The sequence below is a fragment of the Mirounga angustirostris genome, unplaced genomic scaffold, assembly GCF_029215605.1.
Source record: "Mirounga angustirostris isolate CCGP_5_RB_7025 unplaced genomic scaffold, mMirAng1.0.hap1 SCAF_6, whole genome shotgun sequence".
Taxonomy (NCBI): domain Eukaryota; kingdom Metazoa; phylum Chordata; class Mammalia; order Carnivora; family Phocidae; genus Mirounga; species Mirounga angustirostris.
Window position 1 is genome coordinate 148,405,321 of NW_026991714.1, and position 22,762 is coordinate 148,428,082.

At 49.9% G+C, this 22,762-nt stretch overlaps 3 protein-coding genes across 15 annotated transcripts in view; 1 reads left to right on the top strand and 2 right to left on the bottom strand.

Moving 5' to 3' along the window:
- UROS (uroporphyrinogen III synthase) overlaps positions 1 to 8,498 on the bottom strand; it is a 32,925-nt gene extending 24,427 nt beyond the window's left edge. For 3 of the 9 annotated variants that reach the window (XM_045879054.3, XM_045879053.3, XM_064595449.1), the window contains exon 1: positions 8,242 to 8,496. The gene's annotated coding sequence lies outside the window, so the exon portion shown is untranslated. Of the gene's footprint in view, positions 1 to 8,241 lie in introns of all 9 variants that reach the window. The other 6 variants (XM_064595450.1, XM_064595452.1, XM_064595451.1 and 3 more) reach the window with 3 other exon arrangements.
- A 262-nt stretch (positions 8,499 to 8,760) lies between these two features.
- On the top strand, positions 8,761 to 21,733 carry BCCIP (BRCA2 and CDKN1A interacting protein). Of its 2 annotated transcripts, none has more exons than XM_045879059.3 (7): positions 8,761 to 8,958; positions 11,573 to 11,647; positions 12,255 to 12,335; positions 16,767 to 16,856; positions 17,505 to 17,692; positions 19,719 to 19,893; positions 21,285 to 21,733. In XM_045879059.3, exons 1-7 carry the CDS (start codon positions 8,791 to 8,793, stop codon positions 21,450 to 21,452), a joined length of 945 nt encoding a protein of 314 aa, XP_045735015.1. In that variant the 5' UTR covers positions 8,761 to 8,790; the 3' UTR covers positions 21,453 to 21,733. The 2 variants fall into 2 exon arrangements, with proteins under 2 accessions (XP_045735015.1, XP_045735014.1); XM_045879058.2 differs by having other exon boundaries at positions 8,763 to 8,958; positions 21,282 to 21,733.
- Positions 21,518 to 22,762, bottom strand: part of DHX32 (DEAH-box helicase 32 (putative)) — a 50,733-nt gene continuing 49,488 nt past the window's right edge. For all 4 annotated transcript variants that reach the window (XM_045879057.3, XM_045879055.3, XM_064595446.1 and 1 more), the window contains one exon: positions 21,518 to 22,062. In XM_045879057.3, coding sequence (XP_045735013.1) covers positions 21,891 to 22,062 — 172 coding nt within the window. In that variant the 3' untranslated portion in view covers positions 21,518 to 21,890. The remainder of the gene's footprint in view (positions 22,063 to 22,762) is intronic.

Below are 22,762 nucleotides of genomic sequence, written 5' to 3' on the forward strand. Positions count from 1 at the left end.
TAGGTTTCAGCTATTAAGCTGTTCATCTCATACATTTATATACTGCAGTATGATTACTACAGTAGTAGCTCAGTTAACACCTCTACCACACCGCCTCATAATTATTTCTTTTTTGTGGTGAGAACAATTAAGATCAACTTTCCTAGGAACTTGGAGGTTTGTAAAAGAGTATTGTTGACTATAATCACTATGTTGTGTATTAGATTTCCAAGACTTACTCCTCTTCTAGTTGCAAGATTGTATCCTGGTATTTATAGTGGGAAACAAAGTAAATGTCCAACAGTGAGAGAATGGTACAGTTATATGAAATCATTAAAATATTCATTAATAACTTAATTACATGGATTATTTAATCACAAAATGTCAAGTTAAAAAAAGTAAGATGCATGTATGGTATGGTTTTATAAATTTTATATATGCATATGTATGAAAGAATATGCACCAGAATACTACTAATAATTATTTCTGGGTGGCAGGTTAGGGTGATTATTTTCTTGTTTACCTCTTTGTGTATTATCCACATTTTTTTTTACAATAAACATTAAATTATTTTGTATCGGGGGGGAGGAATTTAATATGACCACCCCAAAGGCCTCAAAATAAATGTTGCTAGAGACCTGCAGAATAAACTCTGCCTGAAATGTGTATTACTATCCTGTAAATAGCATTAGGCCCACCACCTAGTTACTTACTAAATATTATACAGTGGTTGGTAATAGTCAAACAGCGTGTATTGTTTGGAGCAGAAATGTGTTAACTCTGGGAGCCATTACTTGTGAGTTATTACTGAATAGGTTTCTGGAACATTATAATATCTACGGGACGTCTTAGGAAAATTTGGCTCAAAATGAACTGCTTTGTATCTAAGCAACCAGCCCTGGGTGAACAAATAATAATCATGAAATCAAGTTCTAATTACTGCTGCTGTCGAGCTGAGAGCCAGAGAGACTGGGGCTTTGGGGAAATGGGCAGTATTGTTCCTATCATTTCCTGAAATTACTTGGGATGTGTCTCACACGGAAATTAGGAACAAGCCTTTCTGAGCTGGGCACGCACAGCTGTCAGTCAACCCGGCAAGGCTCCAGTCCCCATTTCTTCACAAATGGTGCTGTGAAGGTATTTTGGAGAGAGGATAAAGTCTATCATCGGGTGGCTTTTCGCCAGGGAGATTATCCTAGATAATCTGGGTGGGCCTCCTCCAGTGAGTGGCTTTAAGAGCAGGACCCAGGCTTCCCCGAGGAAGAAATTCCAGCTGTGGCCACAGCCTCCTCTGCTGCCCGGGCCGCCCCGCCTTCTCAGCGGCTTGCACTCAGCTTGCACTCAGGGTCTCAGACTTGCCCAGCAGCCCCCATAGTTGCACCAGGCAGTGCCTTGCAGCAGGTCCTAATCCATATCCCCCACCAGCTCTGTTTCTTTGGTTGAACCCTGACTGATCCCGAGAGCCCCAGAAGGGGCTGAGATGAGTGGCAGGTAAAACTTAGCATTTTCTGTTAACACATAAATGTTTCCAGGCCCACAAAACAAGCCAGGATTGTGGGGATTAAAAGGTGGGAGCATGTTGGAAGCAGTTGGTCCCGGGCCTCAGACCTCAGCCCCACCTTGGCCCAGCCATGGTTCAAGGCTCTGGGATGTGTATCCCCAAGATTTCAAAGGATAGGTTAGTATTGCTTTCAAATCCCAGAAGCCAATGTCTCCCAAGTGTTTCTATGCTGTTCTCAGGCAGTGACACCTGGAATCTGCCTGGGGGAGATTAGGTCTGCATTATGTCCTGGGGGCGGGGCACAAGTTCAAGTCCTACCAAGTGCTAAGAGGTGATGTGAGAGAGATAACTGGGTGCTGATAGCTGGTTGCCAGTCCAGGGCCACCTCTCTGAGAAGGTGGCATCTTAGTTGAGATCTGAATGACAACAGCAGCGAGGAGAAATGTTCAAATGTCAGGAAAGGGCTGAGCACGTTCCCAGGAGAGAAGGGTACGCATGGCTCCAGTGGGAAGGGCAGGTGGACTTGGACACCATGAGAAATGGGAATCCACGGACAGGTGTAAGCAGGACTGGCAGCGAAGGTGTACATGCTTGAGAACGGTCTCTGGCTGCTGTGGTGAGGATGAACAGGCAGGGGAGCCGTTAGGAAGGGGCTGGATCAGGGAGTCACACCGACAAGGTTAACAGGACACGGTGTAATTCAGGATGAAACCATCTGTGTCCATGGCCTGACGCTTGGGACTAGGTGAAAATGTCTTTCTTCTTCGAATCCCACCTAAACTTGGGGTTTGTTCGGTGTAATCCTATCAGTGAGTTAACAAGTATTTCTAGACCGTTACTGAGTCCCAGGAACTGGGGATACAATAGGATTCCTGCCTCGGATTTACGGGAGGGTAAAATAGACACTTCACAAATAAGTAAAAACAATGACAGAGTCGGTGTGGTAAGTGCTATGAAAACAAGTCAAGATGCTCTGGAAGCATAACTGGAGGTCTTACCTGGATGGGCGGGGAGTGGGGGGCAGAGGTTGCCAGTTGCCCCCAAATACCCACCCTTCCTTTCTCACTCACAGAAATGGAATCCCTCATTAGTAACAAGGCACACATTTGCCCAAAATAAAAACAAGTGCCGCATGTGGCCAGGGGACTAGCTCTGGCCCACAGGATGTTAGTGGTAGTGATGTGCACACTTTGTGGGGCCTGCCCTGAGAGGGAAGTGCCATGCGCCTACTCTTCCCCACTGCCTCCCTGCTGGCTGGGGTGTGGATGGGAATGTTCTGGACCTTTTCTTGGTCTGTGAGAAGCTGTAGTAATGCCACTGTCTAAACTCCTGTGACTGGAGAAAGCCATTGGGACAGAAGTCATTCCTCACTCACAGGGTGGCTGGCTGATGTCATCTATGTATGTGCCTTTAGAAACACATGTACCTTGGCTGTCCCATGAGCCAGTCCTCCCCCGGTATTTCCTCTGCTAAGAGCAGGGTCCGTCGCCTAGTCCCTGGGCCTTTGCTGCAGACCCTTTGGCTCTGCAGAACCTTTTGGGACTCCCCACACCAAACCGCACCCCCCCCCCATCACCTGTAGACCTTTCTCGGAGCCCTCGGATTCTGCCCTGGGCTGAATGTGCTAATAGTACAGTGAACAGTACCTGTCAATTAGGGGGAATCAATTCTAAAAACATTATTAACTTTAAATCTTCAATTACTAAGAAAATTAGTAATGTGTGAGTATGACTATCTTTGTGCACTTATCAGGTGATTTCTTTCTCACTGAACTTGATGACATGAGGCTCTAGCAGGGAAAAGAATCACCAGCAATGGTTCCTCTTAATTTTGCATTAGAGGTGCTTTGAGCCATGGCAGAGAAGGAATAAGGGTGGTAGTCTGATTTTTATTTGTCAAGTCCAGCAGCACATCTCATGGAATCTCTTAACAGTTATTATCCGGAAGCCGTCAATTTTATTATCTAAGACAACCACAGAGTAGAACCCAGAAGAAACATTTTCTCTATCTGCAGTGGGTAGATTGGTTTTGCTTTCAAGTGTTTGCATTATTAAACTAAGCCCTTTGTACCGGAGTGATACTTTTTATCTTAGTCACGCCATAACAGAATTCCACAGAATGGGGGCTTCCACAGTAGACATTCATTTTCTCACAGTTCCGGGGGCTGGAAGTCCAAGGTCAAGGTGCCATCATGGTTGGTTCCTGGTGAGAGCTCTCTTCCTGGCTTCCAGACTACTGTCTTCTTGCTGTGTGCTCGCATGGCCTCTCCTCTGTGTTTGTGCAGAGAAACCTCTGGTGTCTTCCTCTTCTTCTAAGGACACCAGACCTAGAGGATTAGGGCTCCACCTAATGCGTATAGCAATAAGGCTTGACCTCGCAATGAGCTCATTTAATCTTTATGACCTCTTTTTTCTTTTTCTCTTTTTTTTTTTGGGGGGGTAGGTGCCATGTCCAACATGAGGCTTGAACTCAGGACCCTGAGATCAAGAGTCACATGCTCTACCAACTGAGCCAGCCAGGCACTACTCTCCATTACCTCTTCAAAGGCTCTATATCCAAATAAAGTTCACATTGGGGATTAGGGCTTTAGCATATGATTTTGGAGGAACACAATTCAGTCCATAACAGAGTAAGTTACAGAATAAAGCGGGGGTAAAGATGTAGGTACAAGAGGTGGAGATATCTGTTTTGCTATGAAGAGGAAAAAAGGGGCCGTAACTGGTGTGGGAGGCAGTGGGGTCGAGAGAGGTTCCAGAGGCACCTTCCCACTCCCCAGTACATACATATGGGAGATACCAGAGCCAAGGTAGGCACTGAGAGGTGAGTTCCAGATGATCAGCAAGTCAAAGAATGCCATGCAGTGCACTTGGGGAGCAACCGAGCAAGGTTCTTTGGCATGACTTACTCCTTGAAGCTCCTGGTGTACCTTGTTCTGCCTTGCCCACCTTGCAGAAGCTCCTGAATTTTAGCAACAAGGAGAACTAAGCACCAGCCGGCCTTCCAGGCCTGGAAGTTGGCTCTCAATTAGGCACATAAGGGTTTCCGCAATCCTGTTTTCATTTACCAAGAAACACTGAGTCTCTTCTGTGTGATGCTGAGTATTGGGTGGTGGGCAAGGGGCAAATAACATTTAGCACCCACTCTCAAGATGCTCCAAGGCTGGTTGGGGGGAGAGCGACAACCACAGAACTGTGAGCTAAGTGTTGAGAGAGAGAGACAAAGTACTGTTACTACAAACTGCCATGATTCAGAATAAAGGCTTTAAAAGTCTGCATCTGGGCCTAGGGCTCCTCTGATTCAGAATTCATACTCTGCTGTGGGAGATGATTTAGGGTGATATGTGCACATCCCAGCTACTATGGATATAAGGTCTGGCAAGATTAGTGAGTGAGTTCAGCAGCTGATTTACGCCGAATTGGTCAAAGATGAGTAAAGCCAGCTTTTGTTGACTAGAACCCAGAATATTCTAGGGATTGGGGCAGGCAAGAGGGTTCTCCAAAAGTGAACAACCCCTTTCTCAGCAATGTGGCTTTGTCCAATGTTCATCTCCACCCAGAACTCCTTTAGTTGTTCCCATCAAGAAGTTCAAATACCAATCATCCCATCGCTTGCTATGAAGAGCAAGCAGTGATATGGCAGATCCGTGCACTTGGCCTGTTATGGACTGAATCCAAAATGTATGTGTTAAAGTCTGAACTCTCAGAATGTAACCTTATTTGGAAATAGGGTCTTTGCAGATGTAGTCAAGTTAAAATGAGGTTGTTTAGGGTGGGCCCGAATCCGGTATGACTGGTATCCTTATAAAAAGGGGAAATGTGGACAGACACACACTCAGGGAAAACATGTGAAGATGAAGGCAGAGAGCTGGGTGATATGATAATAAGCCAAGGGACGTCAGAGATGGCCAGCGAACCACCAGAAGCTGGGGGAGAGGCACAGAACGGATTTCCCCTCAAGCCCTCAGAAGGAACCAACCCTACTGACATGTTGATCTTAGAATTCTAGCCTGTGAGACAATACATTTCTGCTGTATACAGCACCCAGCGTGTGGCACTTAGACACGGCAGCCTGGGGGGCTAATATAGCCTCATTCAAGCTGCAGCCCCACCCATGGTGTACACAGATCTATGCCTGCATTTCTCCGGGACCACGTTGAAAGCTCCCTGCTTGGAGAAACTCCTGTTACCTGCCTTGCAGCAAGAATGGGAGGAAACCAGGAACAGGAGACAGGCAGGGGTATGAGCAGGTTTTTAAAGGAGGATTGTACATGAGCCACTTTGGACTTTGGGAAGAGGTGCAGCGGAGGGCAAGGAGCCTGCACTAGACGGCAAAAGCCTGTGTTCTGGTCTAGGCTGCTCGGCTCTTCATCTCAGTCCCTGCGATTGTGAAATGGGCTGGTCCTCTGCACTGCTGGCTGTTTTGCAGGACTTTCTTCCGCACAGTAGCTGCTCAGTAAATATTTGTTCACGCTGAGGGAAAACAACACTTTAGGTGTACCCGGCATCTCCGGAACAGGGGAACTGATCTCTTTTCCTTAAAGAAACAGGGAAATGATCTGATGAAGACTACCTCGCTGGGAAGACTCACACTTGCCAACCGTGTCCTGCTCCTCTCCCAGCAGTCAGAGCTGCCCCTTTTAGTGAGCGCTTACTTACTCTGTTATTTACGGGGCTAAACAATTTACATTGCAGGATCTCAATCCTCATTTAAACTAGCAAGGGTAGGTATTAGTATCCTTACTTCACAGAAGTGGAAACCAAAACTCTGAAGGGTTGAGCAAGGTGCCCAAGGTCACACAGCAGCAGTGAGTGGAGGGGTGGGATTCAATCCCCGTCTGAAGCCCATGCCCATTCCCTAAGCACTCCCATCACTTCTCAGCTCCTGTCAGATACTCCATGCTACTTCCCACTCTGACCATTCGCTCAACGCTGGAAGCTAGTCTGAGGACACAAAGTAAGGCTTTTCCCCGATCTCCTGTCAAAGCAATACAAGCTCCCCGGAAAATGTGCAAACTACAAAAAAGTACAGTTCTTCAAAAAACAAACTACAAAAAAGTATAGTACTTCAAAAAACAGTAAACACAGAAAGAATTACCATATGATCCAACGGTTCCACTTCTGGGTATACACACCCCAAAATTTAAAAGCACAGACTTAAACAGGTATTTGTGCATCCAAGTTCACAGCAGTGTTATTCATAATAGTCAAAAGGTAGAGGCAACCCAAGTGTCCACCAATGGACGAATGGATAGACAAAATGTGATATATACATACAACGGAATATCATTCAGCCTTAAAAAGGAAATTCTGATACATGCTACAACATGGATGAACCTTGAGGACTTTATGCTAAGTGAAATAAGCAATCGCAGGACAAAAATTATAGGATTCCCCTAGAGTAGTCAAATTCATAGAGATGGAGAACAGAATCATGGTTTCCAGGGCCTGGGCAAGGGGAAAATGGGGAGTTATTGTTTACCGGGTCGAGTTTTAGTTTTGCAAGACGAAGGTCTGGGGATGGATGGTGGTGGCTGTTGCACAACAAATGAATAAACTTAGGCCACTAAACTTAATACTTAGAAATGATTAAAATGGTAAATTGTGTTGTGTATGTTTTACTACAAGAAAGTATAAAGAAACAGAAAAAATTATCCATGATGTCTGAGTGCAACTCTGTTGATAGGCTGGGACCACGTTGAAAGCTCCCTGCTTGGAGAAACTCCTGTTACCTGCCTTGCAGCAAGAATGGGAGGAAACCAGGAACAGGAGACAGGCAGGGGTATGAGCAGGAGAGCTACCCCATCAGATGTGAATCCCTGATATGCATGTCTATCAATATCCAGGCTGCGGCCTGCTAGCGGAGACTCTCAGGAAGGACGGAACCCACAGAACACAATCCTGGCGCCTCCGGGGACCCTTACCTTACCCTGACTCCATTTCCTGCTGCTGAAGGGTCCCTGAGAAGAGGTTATCAGGTTTCTGCTTAAACCTCTGGGCTGCCGCCACTTCACTACACACGGCAGCTCCTTCCGTTTTTAGAATCAGAGGTATCCAACCCACTTTTCTCATTTTACAGGGGGGAAAAAAAAGTTAAACCATAGACCTCCTTCTCAGATAGTTGATGTCTTCTTTAATTGAGGACTTTCTTTCCAAATCGTCTTTACAATGAATGGCTGCATACTGGTAGCCCGTGGGATACAGCTGACTGGGGACTGAATTTTATTCGGCACAGATGTTAGAAATGAGGAGCGATCTTGGGGAACTCCAGGTTCTCTTGAACGTAAAGGTCTGAGGGCACTAGGCCAGCATGTCCCCTCGGCCACAACTGGCTGCACTCTCTAGCTGACCACGGCCCACTCCACTCTATCCTCTCCAAGCAGGCTCTGCTCTGGAGTTCCGATCTCCCCACTGGACTTGAAGCATTTAAGGTTAACCCCTATCTTAAAGAACCTTTCAGGTCAAGAAATGCGCTTAAAGAGCGTCGGTTAGGGCAGGGCTTCGGAGGAGATTCATTCAACCGCGGGCCAGGCCGTGCCACCGACGGTGCTGGGGGCCCTGAGCCCGGCCCTGCAGGCACCTGCGCGGGCCCGGCGACCTTCCATTCGGGGTCGATCGCTGCCCCCGCGCCAGGGCCCCCGCCCAGGCCAGCAGGGCCTCGGGGTTCGGCTGCCCACTCGTCACGCTCCAGCTAGCGCCGCAGGCTGGCCTTGCGCGTCCGCGGGCCTCGGTGTCATCGTCGGCACCGTGGGCGGCGACACCTACCTCGCTGGGCTGCGGAGGCCCGAAAGGCTAGGCGCTGGGACAGTGCCCAGCACTCGGAGCGCGCCCCGTCGGGGGCGGTATCTCGCGGTGCCAACGAGCCTGCGGTGCAGCCACCTGAGAGAGGAGCCGGTGGGCGGCCCCCTCACCACGTGGCCTCTGCTGCCATGGAGACAGCTCGCGAGTGCCCGCGCCGCAGCGGCACGGAGGCCGGGGGTCCCGCCGCCGGAGCCGCGCACAGCGGGAGCGCGCGCATGCGCACAGACACCCTGGCCCAGGGAGGGCGGGCCGAGATGGGCCGAACCACGAGCGAAGGGGAGGAGGAGCGTCGGAGGGACCGAAGGCGGACGGAGGGGGGAAGAAAATGCCAAAATAGGACCTCAAACTTGGCTTGGCCCCTAGAGATCACGGCCGTGGAATCCGCCGGGGGCCCGGGGGTGGACCCCGGCTCAGCGCCGAGGACGTCCGTCTTCTCTCCCCCCCCCGGCTTGTGTGGGTGGGCCCGGAAGGGAGGGCTGGTGGGACTTGCGCAGGCGCGGTGAGGCCGGCAACATGGCGTCCAGGCCCAAGCGGCGTGCGGTGGGTAGTGGGGCTCCGCAGCCTTCAGGCGTCGCGGAGCAGCGCGACGAGGGAGAAGAGGAAGATGAAGTGGAGGATGAGGACGAAGACGATGGAGACAGTGACGAAGAGGAGGACGAAGACGACGAGAGCGTCGACGAGGTGAGAAGCACACGCGACCCCCGTTTGCTTTATGTGTGGGGAAGAAACTTTCTGGCCGCCAGAACCGTGTGACGGAGCAGCGACCGCCAGCAGCTGAGGGTCTGTAAGCAGAGACTGGAGATGGTAAAAGTGCCTAGCTCGGGCTCCACGGGAGCTTTTGCACACTGCAGCCACAGGTATTTTTGAGAAGTCCGCTCCGCCGGCTCGGCCCCTCCCACCGCTCCAGGAAAACCCACCGCAACCTTCTAAGGGGCTCTCTGTGGTTCTTCGGCTGAAGCCCCGAACCCATACGGGCGCCTGCAGTTTATTCGCTGCCCAGTCTGCAGCCCGGTTCTTGTTTAGATTGTCCTCGCTGGCCTTCCTCAGCTGAGACCCACATTCCAGAACCTGCTAAACTTGAAAGTGTGTGCGAATGCACTGTTTTCTCGGAGCCCCAAAATAAGTGTGTCACTTACCAAGGTATGATTTAGGACTGACCTTGGGTGGCGCTTATAAGCCTCTAAGATTTTGTTTTTGGTGTGAAGCAGTCCTTTCATTTATTTATGCGACACTTAAGTGGCATCACAGGCTAGATTCTGTTACTGTTTTGCAGAGAGATCAAGGAGCCCAGGCACACACAGCTTCATAGAATCTCACGTACGCAGTCACCATACTTCGCCCTGCCCGAGGGCCTTCGTATGTGCTGTTCTCTGTGCCAGGAACTCATCCTCACTCCCAGCTCAAGTGTCACTTCTCTAAGGGAAGACTGTCCTGGCTTTCTTTTTTTTTTTTTTTAAATATTTTATTTATTTATTTGAGACAGAGAGAATGAGAGAGAGCACATGAGAGGGGGGAGGGTTAGAGGGAGAAGCAGGCTCCTCGCCGAGCAGGGAGCCCGATGCAGGACTCGATCCCGGGTCTCCAGGATCATGACCTGAGCCGAAGGCAGTCGCTTAACCAACTGAGCCACCCAGGCGCCCCGAGATTTTATTTATTTTTGAGAGAGAGAAAGAGAGAGCATGAGCAGGAGTGGAAGGGGAGTGGGAGAGGGAGAAGCAGACTCCCCGCCAAGCAGGGAGCCCGACGCGGGACTCGATCCCGGGTCTCCAGGATCATGACCTGAGCCAAAGGCCGTCGCTTAACCAACTGAGCCACCCAGGCGCCCCTGTCCTGACTTTCTTAACTATTTTTCAAGCTGTGTGGCACCGTGTACCTGTTTCTAGCATGTGTACATTTATCTCCACGAGTATTTCCTTAAAGTCTCTGTTCCCCCCTAAACTGTAAGCTCCCTGAGGGCAGGACCGTTCATGTCTCCTTTTCTTACCTTTTCTTCGTGAGTGCCTGGCACCGTGCTTGGCATGTGGTGGTACTCAGTATTTGTCAAGTGAATGAAGTGTAGCCTCAGGTGCGTGGGCTGAATCCAGTGCTAGGCAGCCGGGGACTTCGGAAGTGATTTTGCTCTTTGCTCATCCTTACTGCAGTCACGTAAGTAATCTCTTCTTTGTGGCTGCTGTGACCGTTTTATCCAGAGCAGACTTGCTCTACGTTGAAACTAGATCAATCTGAGTTTTTTGTTCTTCTCAGGCTTTTGTGTCAAGTGAGGAGATGGCACGAAGGGGCTTTGTAACCTGTGCAGATGGTAGTCGTGGCCATATTTTTGCCTGTTGGAAGCCTGGACAGTTCTTCAGATAACATTTTCTTCGTGTCCTTTTTCTGGCATGTTCTGTAGATAGAGATAGAGGCAAAAAGAGTGGCGATAGAGGGAAAAAAAAACCCTGTAAAGTAGAAAATAATGCTTGAATTATCTTAGGAAGTTGTGTGTGATGACCAGTTTTGTGTGTTATTTCATGTAGAAAATACGTTAGGGTTTGAAGCCAACGGCCAAGAAAGAATTCTTGAGATATTTTTGGTGCAAAAAGGTGGTTTTATTAAAGCACGGGGACAGGACCTGGGGGCCGAAAGCTGCGCTGGGGTCATGAGGAGTGCCCATTATATACTTTCAAGTTGGGAGGGGGTTAGGGATAGTGTAAGTCCCTAAGGAATTTTGGAAGCAAGGTTTCCAGGACCTTGAGGGGGCTAGCTATTGTTGGGAAAAAGTCGTTTATTACTGTTTAATAAAACCTGAGTCATGAGGCCCTTTAGATGTATATCGGTAGGTCATATGCTTGGGGGATGATTGCCAACATGTATCTTGGGGAGGGGGTGGAGATAAAGGAAGTTTCCTTTTTATATATTAAAGATTTTTTTTTTAATTTTTTTTATTTATTTGAGAGAGAGAATGAGAGACAGAGAGCATGAGAGGGAAGAGGGTCAGAGGGAGAAGCAGACTCCCCGCTGAGCAGGGAGCCCGATGCGGGACTCGATCCAGGGACTCCAGGATCATGACCTGAGCCGAAGGCAGTTGCTTAACCAACTGAATCACCCAGGCGCCCCTCCTTTTTATATATTAAAAAAGTAGAATTACAGGATCCTGGGGGTTGGGCTAAGACTGTTCCCTTAGCGAAGTAATAACATCAAGGTAGTTGAGTCCCTAGAGGAATGTCACTGTGCCTGTTTCGAGGACTTATCAGTGGGCTGTAGATAGTAAGGAAATTTAATAATTTTTCTTCTGCCTTTCCTATGTCATTATTTGCAGGAAGTGAATGTTGAATTTGAAGCTTACTCCATCTCTGATAAGGATTATGACGGAATTAAGAAGTTACTGCAGCAGGTATGGTCTTTTACCCCCTACACACAAATCTTTTCTAAGAAAATCCAGGCCATTCAACACAAGCTAGGTCAAATTTCATCCTTTTAGAATTCCCATTCTTATTCTCTCTACCCTGCAGAGAAGGAAGGATTGTTTCTCTTCCCCTCCAAGGCTAACTGATTAATATGTTAATAAACACCCTGTGTCCTAAAATACCTTCCTTTTCATGTGCTTATTATTTGAGCTACTCTACTGTTTTTCTCTTCCAGCCAAACTTTGTGGGGCAGAAGAATTCTTCCATAATAGTCCTGTCCCTTAGTGCACCAGCTGGTGCTACAAAATCCATGCTTGTTGCTTCTACACCATCCCTACCCCATGTAAGGTGGCTTTGGTTTAACCCTTCATAGCCTCCAGTGTCCAGTCACCAAATTCTTTGGCCTTTTGTCCATCCTTCTCCTCCTCTCCCCCACACCCCCTTTATTACCACTGACTGCCTCTTCGATTTCAGTGCCTTTAGCTTTGATTCTCCTGGGCTTTTCCTTTGCTCCTGGGATTGCTCTTCTGAGTTGTTTTATTAAAAAATATGCTTTGATTTTCATTTAAAATAAGTTTTTTTTTCTTCTCTTAGCTTTTCCTAAAGGCTCCTGTGAACACTGCAGAACTAACTGATCTCTTAATTCAACAGAACCATATTGGGAGCGTGATAAGGGTAAGCGGGACAGTTACGTCTGTTCTGATTAAATTATTTTTTGGCCTGTTAAGGTCCTCCTGATGTTTAGCTGGGGGGCCAGGAACTCAAACTGGAAAGAGGTGTTACTGGAGGAAGGGAGGCTGGTTAGAAAGCCGTTCCAGTAATTTCCAAGATTACTGAATGCAGGAATCCCAGGATTGGCAATGGATAGCAAGAGAAGGGGGCTATTTGGAAGATACTTGGGAGATGAGATATGGTGGCGATTAGTGAGTGAACTGGTCAGAGTGAGGGGAAAGGAGTCAAGGGTGGCTCCCAAGCGTCTGGCTCTAGCAACCAAGATTGCGAGCATGGAGGAAGAGGAGGGCAGGCGGGAATGTGAGTGTGGGTGTGTACGTGTTGAGTTTGATTTGCCTGTGATACGTGCACGGGAGGTGTGAGCAGCGGCCGGAGACTTGGGCATTCTCAGCAGATGGACGGTTACCCAGGGAGGGTGGGGATGGACACTGCTGATACCACCCTTACTTGGAGGAGTAAGTCAGTGGCAGAGTCTGCAAAGGAGTCACGGTGGGGCGGTGGTGACCTGGAAGGGAGGGGCATCAATCATTGGAGGGAGCTTTTGGAGGAGGCACAGCAGGAGGGTGAGTCCTGCCCCCGCCGCTCCTGATGATGCTCTCGGTTTTGTGTAGCTGCCTAACAAACTGCCCACAGTTCGGTGTCCTAGAATAGCAGCGGTCATCTGTTTGGGTCATTTGGACAGAGCTCAGTGAGGACAACTCCTCTCTGCTCTGTGTCACATTAGGTAGAGCGAGTCAGCGGGGGGGGGGGGGGGGAGTGGAATTCACTTTGAAGATGGCTCACTCACGTGACCAGCAAGTTGGTGCTTGGCTGCACATGGGGAGCCCAGCTGGGACTATGGGCCAGGGGCCTCCTTTCCTCCGCAGCGCGGGCCCCTCTACACAGCGACTGGGGTCCAGGAGCAAGCAGCCCCAGAAAACCAGGCACAAGGGCACAGCTTTGTATTTCCGCTGTCCTCCTACTCAGACATGAAGGTCTGCACAGGTTCAAAGCAAGGCTGCACAGACCCCACCACTCGGAGGGAGGAGGGGCGAGGTCCTTTGTCAGAAGAGAATGTGGGGCTAGAGCTGTGGTGGCCATCTGTGGGAAATAGAATCTGCCGTGGTGACCTTGGTCCGTTTCCGCATCCATCTCTGGAAACGAGAGGATGGTCCTGGTCCCTGCTTTGCACGGCGGTACGGAAGCAGCAGGAGTTGCTGAGCGCACGGTGCTTAGAGCCACGGTGTGTGGCAAGTGCTAGAGTGACGGCGCCCACGGCTGGTGTCTCCTCCTGTCCCAGCACGTGCCGTCTGCGTCGTGGTACAAAGGCAGTGGCCCTGGGGTCTGATGCTCATGCTCACCGCCTCCCCGCGAGCCATCTCCCTTTGTTGTCAAAGCTGACGGTCTTGAAAAAGTTGGCATTCGCAGCCGCTACCTCCTCTTCTCCTAAACCCCGATCTGGTTTTTCCCACCAGTATTCTACTGAGGTTCTGGAACTGTCGGATAGGGTCACCAGCATCCCCGTTACTAAACCTCATGGCACTAAATGCAAAGCAAGTGAAGGGAATAGCACCTCCAGTAGCTTCCTTTTACTAGAGCAATGGGAAAGGCAGGCCTCTTCACCAAACACGTGCCCAGCCGGTTAGTGTCTGCGTAGGCGTGCTGACGACACCGACTCCATCTTTCTTGTTCGTGCTCGCACCGTGACCTCCTGTGGGGCTCTGCTCTGGGCCCCCGGGAGGTTAACGCATGCCCTGACCGGAATTCAGGAAGGCTCGTTCTGATCTTCCATAAAGAGGCGCAGCGAAGGCCCGCCTTAGATAACTACCCTGCGACCTCCCCCTCCCCGGCCCCCACCATGCCCCTGGCCCTGTGAGCTGTGGGGTGAGGTCTGGGCTGCGTGGAGAACAGCTGCATAGCCCCGGATCTTTTGTCCGCCCGATCTGTCAGTAACAGCCTGAGTAAGACTCAGTGGTGTGGAGTGGCTTGCTTCCGTTTTCTGTCTTAGCTGCCTTCTCAGTGTGGAGGAGACGTGACTGACCCTCTTCCATCTTCTAACCATGTGCTAAGACCGTCCAACAAGAAACCGTCAGACTTTTATCCTTGCAAGAGCTTGCCATCAGCAGGGGGCTTCAGCCTTCACCGGGATGATTACACTAATAACTTCACAGTAACAGTTACGGCTTTTGGCTTCCACAGAGGTACTCGAGGTGTCCCAGCGACAGAGACTTCTGTCCCTAGGAGAGGGACTGCGCAGAGCTTTCACCGGAGCCCCTGGGACTCTTGCAGAGACGGCAGATCCTAGGGCTGTGGAGGGCAAAGGGCAGGGGGAGGGCCATGAACTGCACGTGTGGGTTGTGTAGAGAGAGATTCCAGGGTGAGGTGTTAGGTGCAGTTGCTAGGACTTAGGTCCTAGGAATTGTGTTGAACCAGGAGGCCTGAGGGATGAGAGGAGGCATGGGAGGGGGTGGTGAACGGGTCAAGCAGGCAGGTCTCTTGCTGGGGGGGGGGGGGCGCAGGTGGTCGTGGATGAGGCTGATGGGATTGTGACCCCGGCCCCATGGAGAGGCCGCTGCCGTGTGGTGTTGCCTCGGTGGCTGCTGGCTGTTCGAGGTGGACCAGGGCGTGTGCTCCAGGGGATGCTAACTGCTTGTGAGCCCCTGACCATTTGGGGATTTCTTTCTTTCTTCCCTCCATTCCTCTCCCCTTCCCCTCCCCTCCCCCCTCCCCTCCCCTCCCCCTCCCCTCCCCTCCCCTCCCCTCCCCTCCCCCTCCCCTCCCCTCCCCTTCCCCTCCCCTTCCCCTTCCCCTCCCCTTCCCCTTCCCCTCCCCTTCCCCTTCCCCTCCCCTCCCCTTCCCCTCCCTTCCTCTTCCCCTCCCCTCCCCTTCCCCTCCCCTTCCCCTCCCTTCCTCTTCCCCTCCCCTCCCCTTCCCCTCCCCTCCCCTCCCCTTCCCCTCCCCTTCCCTTCCCCTCCCCTTCCCCTCCCTTCCTCTTCCCCTCCCCTCCCCTTCCCCTCCCCTTCCCTTCCCCCCTCCCCTCCCCTCCCCTCCCCCCCTCCCTCCTCCTCCACCCCCTCCCCCTTCCTTTTATTTTTGGAAAGTAAGCTCTCTGCCCAGCTGAACTCACAGCCATGAGATCAAGAGTCACATGCTCCTGTGGCTGAGCCAGCCAGGTGGCCCAGTTTGGGGAATGGCTTAGGATTCGACACTGAGTGTTCCTTTTCCTTCCCTTGGCCCTCTGTCCGTGCTGCATGTGTTTCGCTACAGTAGGTGGGAGACCTGTGAAGTGCAGGACATCGGTCTCCTGTTGATCTTGAGGGACCAGGGCTGGCGGACGTGTTCTCTTCTTTGCCTTCCCGTCCCCTCATGAGCAGGTGTGCCCAGCTCGCGTGGGCGTGCTTGTGTCCTGAGCTACTGCCCCTGCCTGTTAGTGCCTCCTCTTGATTCGTGGAGCTTGAAACGGCTCTCGTTTTGGCACATGGTTTTATTTCCTCGGCCAGCCCAGCCTTCCTCGTTCCCACAAGAGGAGACTGGTGGTCTCTTACAGCCTGGCTCAGCGGAGATGTTGGTCTTAAAGCCTGGCAGCCGCTGTGCCCGAGTCCCCCCGCCAGTGGCCCAGCCGGCTGAGATCTAGGAGCGCCCCCGCTCCTTCAGCCGGACCCCGTGAGCAGCGCTGCTGCCGTGGGTGGCAGAGCTCTGTCATTCCCTTCCCACAGAAGAGTGTCAGGGACACACATGGGACAGTTGTGGGTCCCTGCGGTCCTGGGTGCTGGGGGCGCTGTGGGAGTGCGCAGCGTGAGCAAAGCACATGCGCCCGGCGGAGGGAGGTGTGGAGGGAGCGCGAGGCCTGGCGGGGGGGGGGGGGGGGGGGCTGTCAGTAGAGTCGTCAGGTTCACGTTGGAGTCCAGCATGTCATTCTTCTCCGTTCCTAAATCATTTCCTTTCTTGCCCTTTTTTTCTCTCCTGCTCGCGTGGTAGGAGTAAGTGTGCTCAAGCATCGTTCGCCCTCCCCAGCGCTCGGGCCTGGCCCGCACTGCAGAGGCGAGTGGGTGGAGGGGACCCGCAGAGGAGAGAGCAGGGCTGGCTGCCGCCAGATCGCTTAGAAGACAGACAGGTGGTTGATTTCAAGAGGTTTTATCTGGTCTGGATTTGTAATATATTGAGAACCTAGCATAAAGAAAATTTGGAGCAGGAAGCAGTCCTCCGCAACGTATAAAGGGGGAGCAGAACCAAGGGAGGTGAGCTGATAGGGGCAAGGCCCATGGTCCTCAGCGTGCGATGCTTCCCTACGGTGTCGGCAGCCACGAAAAGTGTGTCTGAAAACTGAAACGTGAGTTGGTATTCCACTTCCTCCCAACCAAACATCAATTTTAATTCTTTTTCTTTTTAAAATAGCAAACGGATGTTTCAGAAGACAGCGATGACGATGTGGATGAAGATGAGATTTTTGGGTTCATAAGTCTTTTAAATTTAACTGAAAGAAAGGTTGGTTTCACTGGGTGGCATCTGAGCTCCTGTTTCATTTAATGCATGATGACTGTTTTTATATCAGACGATGAGATTAACAATAAGGATATGTGCTTTTGTGAAATCTTACTGTAATCTTTTTTTTTTTATGATTTTATTTATTTATTTGGGAGAGGGAAAGCACAGAGGGAGAAGCAGGCTTCCTGCTGAGCAGGGAGCCCAGTGTGGGGCTTGATCCCAGGACCTGAGCCGAAGGCAGGCGCTTAACGCCTGCACCATCCAGGCGCCCCATGACTCGCTGAGTTTTAATAGAAAAGGAAAACCAGCTGTTTACCTTCCTCAGAATAAGATGCCGGTCAGACTTCATCTTCAGGTTTTACGTGAACTCTCCAGTTACTGCCATCTGTCTTTACAAGATGGACTGGGCTTGCTATTCTGGTGTGTGAGTGTTGGTCTAACACTGTCACCATTGCTCGTGGGGCCGTAAATAACCAGGTGTAGATACCTTGAGAAACGCTTAAGCTGTCAACACTGAGGACAGGTGGGATTTTAAAGGCGGTGGCAGGAGACTGCCCTCACTGTAAGGTTAGAAGGTGGTAGAAAGCACTTTGTTTTCTGCTCCAGGTGTGGCCTGTAGTGAACAGCAAGCCTTTCTTCGCTTCCTAGGGTACCCAGTGTGCTGAGCAAATTAAAGAGCTGATCCTGAGCTCCTGTGAGAAGAGCTGTGGAAAGAGCTTGGTAGAGCAGCTGGACACACATCTGAACGACACCTCCAAGCCTGTGGGCTTTCTCCTCAGCGAGAGGTTCATCAACGTCCCTCCTCAGATCGCGCTGCCCATGCATCAGCAGCTCCAGTAAGAGCCTGGGCCACGTGCCCCTGCCCGGTAGTTGTCCGGGGCAGACCCAGCAGTCGGCTGCAGTGGGAAGCGCGCCACCCACCCTCTCGGCAGCCTTGCAGCTCGAGCGAGTGGAGGACCCTCCTGCCAGAGGCGTGTCCCTTCTTAACAGCGGGCTTCTTAATGGCTTGTGGCGTAGTCTGAATAGTCTTACAAGATGTCCAGGGTAGAAACACAGATGAGTTTGTACAGGCTTTTTACCCTCTACTGGACTGAAGTTTTCATCCTCTTCCCAAATTTCTGTGACATGGATAAAATGAACAGTTACTCCAGTAACAAACTGGGTACAGTTCCTCAATCCCACTGGGATGTTTTGTAACTAAGGAAGCCGCAGTCCTGATCCTGTGTCTCTGGCTTCTTGGGGTTTGCTGTTGTGTTTTATTTCTTTGTTTTAAAACGACCCTGAGATCATGACCTGAGCTGAAACCAAGAGTTGGAAGCTCAACTGAGCCACCCAGGTGCCCCTGTTGTACTTTCTTAATGCAGGGGTTTTAGGTTTACAACATTTTAATTGTTCAGAAGAGCTAAGGATTGGCATTGCTGTGCCCTGAGGGGGAGCGGATGGAAATCGACTGGCCCGTGCGGCATGGGTGCTCTTGCTCTGGGGGCGCGGTGCCTGGGTTTGCCCACTGATCGCCCTCACACTGGGGGTGTGAGGACAGGCTGAGCCTTCAGGTTTCCCATTTAACAGGTTCGTTGCTTTTTAGTTTGACTCTCATCCCTGCACGCCCCTGATGCCCAGCTGCCATTCATTGGACTTCTCCTGCATGTTCTTTGTTTAGCCTTTCTTTCTGATCAGCTGGAGCTCATTTTTATTTGGTTTCACAGGAGGGTGATGTGCTTTCTCCTGGTCCTCTGTTAAAGAAAGCTGAAGTCTTTACATCTTTGATTAGCCAGATACATAGGGAGATGCGCAGTTTTTGGAAGGCTGTGTTGCCACTCCATGGACTATTCTAGAATCTAGAGGGATCTGTCCTGCCATGCCATTTCTGCAGTGTCAGGACTGTAGTCATAGTGCCGGACTCTAGTGCTTGGAGACCAGTTGTCAGATGCTCTAATGGCATTGGTTGTGGCTCTGTTAAACGTTTTTGTTTTTTTTTTTTTAAGATTTTATGTGAGAGAGAATGAGAGAGAGAGCACATGAAGGGGGGAGGGTCAGAGAGAGCAGCAGACTCCCCCAAGCAGGGAGCCCGATGCGGGACTTGATCCCGGAACTCCAGAATCGTGACCTGAGCCGAAGGCAGTCGCTTAACCAACTGAGCCACCCAGGCGCCCTGCTTTTATAATTCTTATACATGTATAGATCTGTAAATAACACATTAGATTATTTTGCATACTTGATAAGGTAATTAACATGAGCTGAAGTAAGCACAGACACAGTAGCCTCTAAGTAGCAGATACCATTACTTTTCTTTTTTTTTTTTTTGAAGATTTTATTTATTTATTTGAGAGAGAGAGAATGAGAGACAGAGAGCATGAGAGGGAGGAAGGTCAGAGGGAGAAGAAGACTCCCTGCTGAGCAGGGAGCCCGATGCGGGACTCGATCCCGGGACTCCAGGATCGTGACCTGAGCCGAAGGCAGTCGCTTAACCAACTGAGGAGCCCCAGGAGCCCAACCACCCAGGAGCCCCAACATTTGTTTTTAAAAAACCAGATTCTTACCGGTTTTAAACTTCTGCAGAAGCAGAGCAGTGATGTTAACTGAATTTGAGACTCCTGTTATTTGCCGTGTATCCACAGCTCAGCATCTGAGGGATTCCTCCTCTTGCTTACTATAAAACACTGCCGTAGTCCATCACAAGTGCTGTTGCCTACGTAAGGAGAACTCATGGCTTAGAAGTGTCCAGATCTGATGTCTGTCCATCAAGCCCGTGTCAGAGACGACAGAACCCCCTGCAGAGGCCTCACGGGTTTCCCCTGTGTTCTGGTTTGTAGGATTTCACCCGGTTCAGCAGGCAGACCTTCTCTGTGTTATGCTTTGCAGGAAAGAACTAGCCGAGGCACACGAAACTAACAAGCCATGTGGGAAGTGTTACTTCTACCTTCTGATTAGCAAGACATTTGTGGAAGCTGGAAAAAACAATTCCAAAAAGAAAGGGAACAACCAAAAGGAGGAGGAATTAATGTTTGCAAATGCGGAGGAAGAATTTTTCTATGAGGTAAGACTGTCCTGTTCTTATCTATTTGTTTGAATGTAAACAAGGATTTTCTTGACAGTCGGCAGGATTGACTGCTTTCCTGTTTATGGCAAAATCCTCTGAGGATGGCGGCTCTTTCTCCATATTGCCAGCGGCTGGAGGCTAATGCGGTGCCCGCACCTAGTATGTACGTTCGCAGCGGGTTCGTCACCAGCCCCCCAGCCCCCAGGGTGGAGCCTGGGGAGGGGAAAAGCCATGAACGTTGAATGGTGATCAGGCACTCAATATGCTTACTAGAAGGTCTGTAATTCTAGAACCACTCCACGGGGTAGGCGTTAGTCCTGGTTTGCCGATGGGGACGTTGAGTCTGAAGGAGATTAGATCCATTATCTGAGGTCATGCAGGTGGTTGATGTGAAAGCTCGGGCAGGCCCTGCTCCCCAGTGATGGCTTACATGCTTCTCTGTGCCCTTGGTCCTGGATGTCCTCCCACTTTTGGGATTTCTAGCACTTTCTTGCAGAAAGGTGGCTTATGCCATGACAGACAACCAGACACCAGAGAATACGCTTTCTCACCCTGACCTCTTCTCAAAAATGTTAAGTAAATCTGAGGGGTAACTTACTTTCCTAGATTAGAGGATGTCTATTACTACCTTTTTAAGATTTTATTTATTAGAGAGAGTAAGCACAAGCAGGGGGAGCTGCAGTGGGAAAGGGAGAGGCAGGCTCCCCACTGAGCAGGGAGTCAGACATGGGCTCACACCCTGAAGTCAGATGCCACCCAGGCGCCCCCATCTGTCACTACTTTTAAAAAGCCTTCGACTAAATACTAAAGTACCACAGATTCAGCTCTGCCCTTGTTTTTCAGGAAGTAAATAGTGAAAATTAAATTTTTTTTGCCTGAGCACCTTAGGCAGATAGTTTAGGGAAGGCTGGATGGGTATTTTAAGATGGCCTGGTTACCGTTTTCACACGGCATGATTCCAAGGGAGCAGCCAGGACAATGAGGAAAGACCAGTGTTTGAAGACCATGCTTCTCATTAATTGTCAAATGTTACAAGTGTTTGTTTCACTTTTCTGTTGCAAGATTGGAATCAAATGAGAATGAATATGAATGACTTCAGAATTATAAACGCTTATAAATGGTGGTAGCATTATGTCACTTAGCTGCTGTTCACCTCTTAGGACTAGGACACTGCTCTCCATGCTTCTCCTGTAGGTTAGAAATCTGTTTGGTAAGCATTTTGTAACTTGGGCCTGAATATCCCATTTGAGCTTATTTTAGTCCGTGTTTTGCTTCTGTTCTCTGTCATTCTCAGACACGTCAAACAGTATTCCTGACTGCCACGTAAATAAGTTTTGCCTTTGGGTTGTCTGAATTTTTAACTTACGGTTATATATTTGGTTCAGAAGGCAGTCCTGAAGTTCAGCTACTCGGTGCAGGAAGAGAGCGACACTCGTCTGGGAGGCAGGTGGTCCTTTGATGATGTCCCGATGAAGCCCTTGCGAACCGTGATGTTGATTCCAGGTGACAGGATGAACGAAATCATGGATAAACTCAAAGAACATCTTTCTGTCTGACCCATTTCCCATGGACAGTAGTGGGGTGGTTTTGTGTATATAAAATTACCAGAAAACAGCTCAGATTTACTGAAAAACTCGTGACTTTATTCAGAGTAAGGTCCTCTACAAAAAAGTAGGGCTCTGTCACCTATGTGTGTGACCCATTTACAAAATAGCTTTTTAAAAAAATTTGGTGAAATTATGAATGGTTGATTAAAAGCTTTTCCAATAAGAAGGAAAACATGGAGTCGTAATTTAAAGAACTCAATAAAAACGTCTATTTTTTTATTTTTAAACAATATACAAAGTGTTATTTTTTTCAAGACTCTCGTGTGGGGTGTGTTCTCCTTGTTCAAGTTAAATGTCCGCACCTCCAGCGGGGCTACGCTCAGGCCGGCGGGGGCGGGGGGGGGGTTACTTATTGCACATCTTGCTTCCTGTAAAGATTCTGAAGCGTTACTGGATGGTGCATCTCTGCTCAGTAGTCTCAGGGCACTTCTCACACATTTTCTGTTCCTTTTTCATTGTTGATAGAGGTGAAAGGTGATCCACTACTTGATGGAGAATGTCCTTACTTTCGCTAGGAGGCAGGTTACTGAAATAGTACGGTGGCACCAGCTGCATAAATCTGTGGAAAACAGAAAGGTGAGAGTTTTTCCCTTTTTAGGGAGAGATACCAAACATTACATGTGGGAACTTCCCACCCCGGGAGAATCTAGTTGTAGACCTGGTATTTAATTTGAACTCTCCCGTCTCTATCTGCCTTTGCAGAATAAATACTTCCTGTGGTTTTCATGGAGTCAATCCAATTGCATTTCTAGAATAAGTTGGCTTGTCTAGTGTTCCGCCACACAGTGGGTGATGCCCAGCACAACATGGGAAAGATGAGATCAGGTGTTCCAGAGAACTTTCGGTGGGTAAGAGAGGGGGTGTCTTGGCCTCTTTGTCTTACTAACACCACTCCCCATCCAGCTACTAGTTAGTTTTGGTTCCTGCCTTGAACATCACTGTCCAGGTAGGAGTGTGCGTGGACCCACATCTGCAATGGCCCCAAAAGACTGCTCTTCGTTCTCACTACTGCCCCCTGCAGTTCACTCGTAGCCACCGGAGTCATCTTTAAAAGTCTATACCGAGAGATGTTACTCCAGCTTAAAACTCTCCCATTTCTTTTGTACTGCGCTTAGGATAAATTCCAGACCCTCATTTGGCTCATAAGCCCTACACTTCTGGTACCTGCCTGCCTCCCCACTCCCTTCCCCACTGGCCCTAGCCTCGGGGCACGTGTGTTCTCAGAGGGCCTTCCTCAAGGTCTGCACCTGCAAACACTT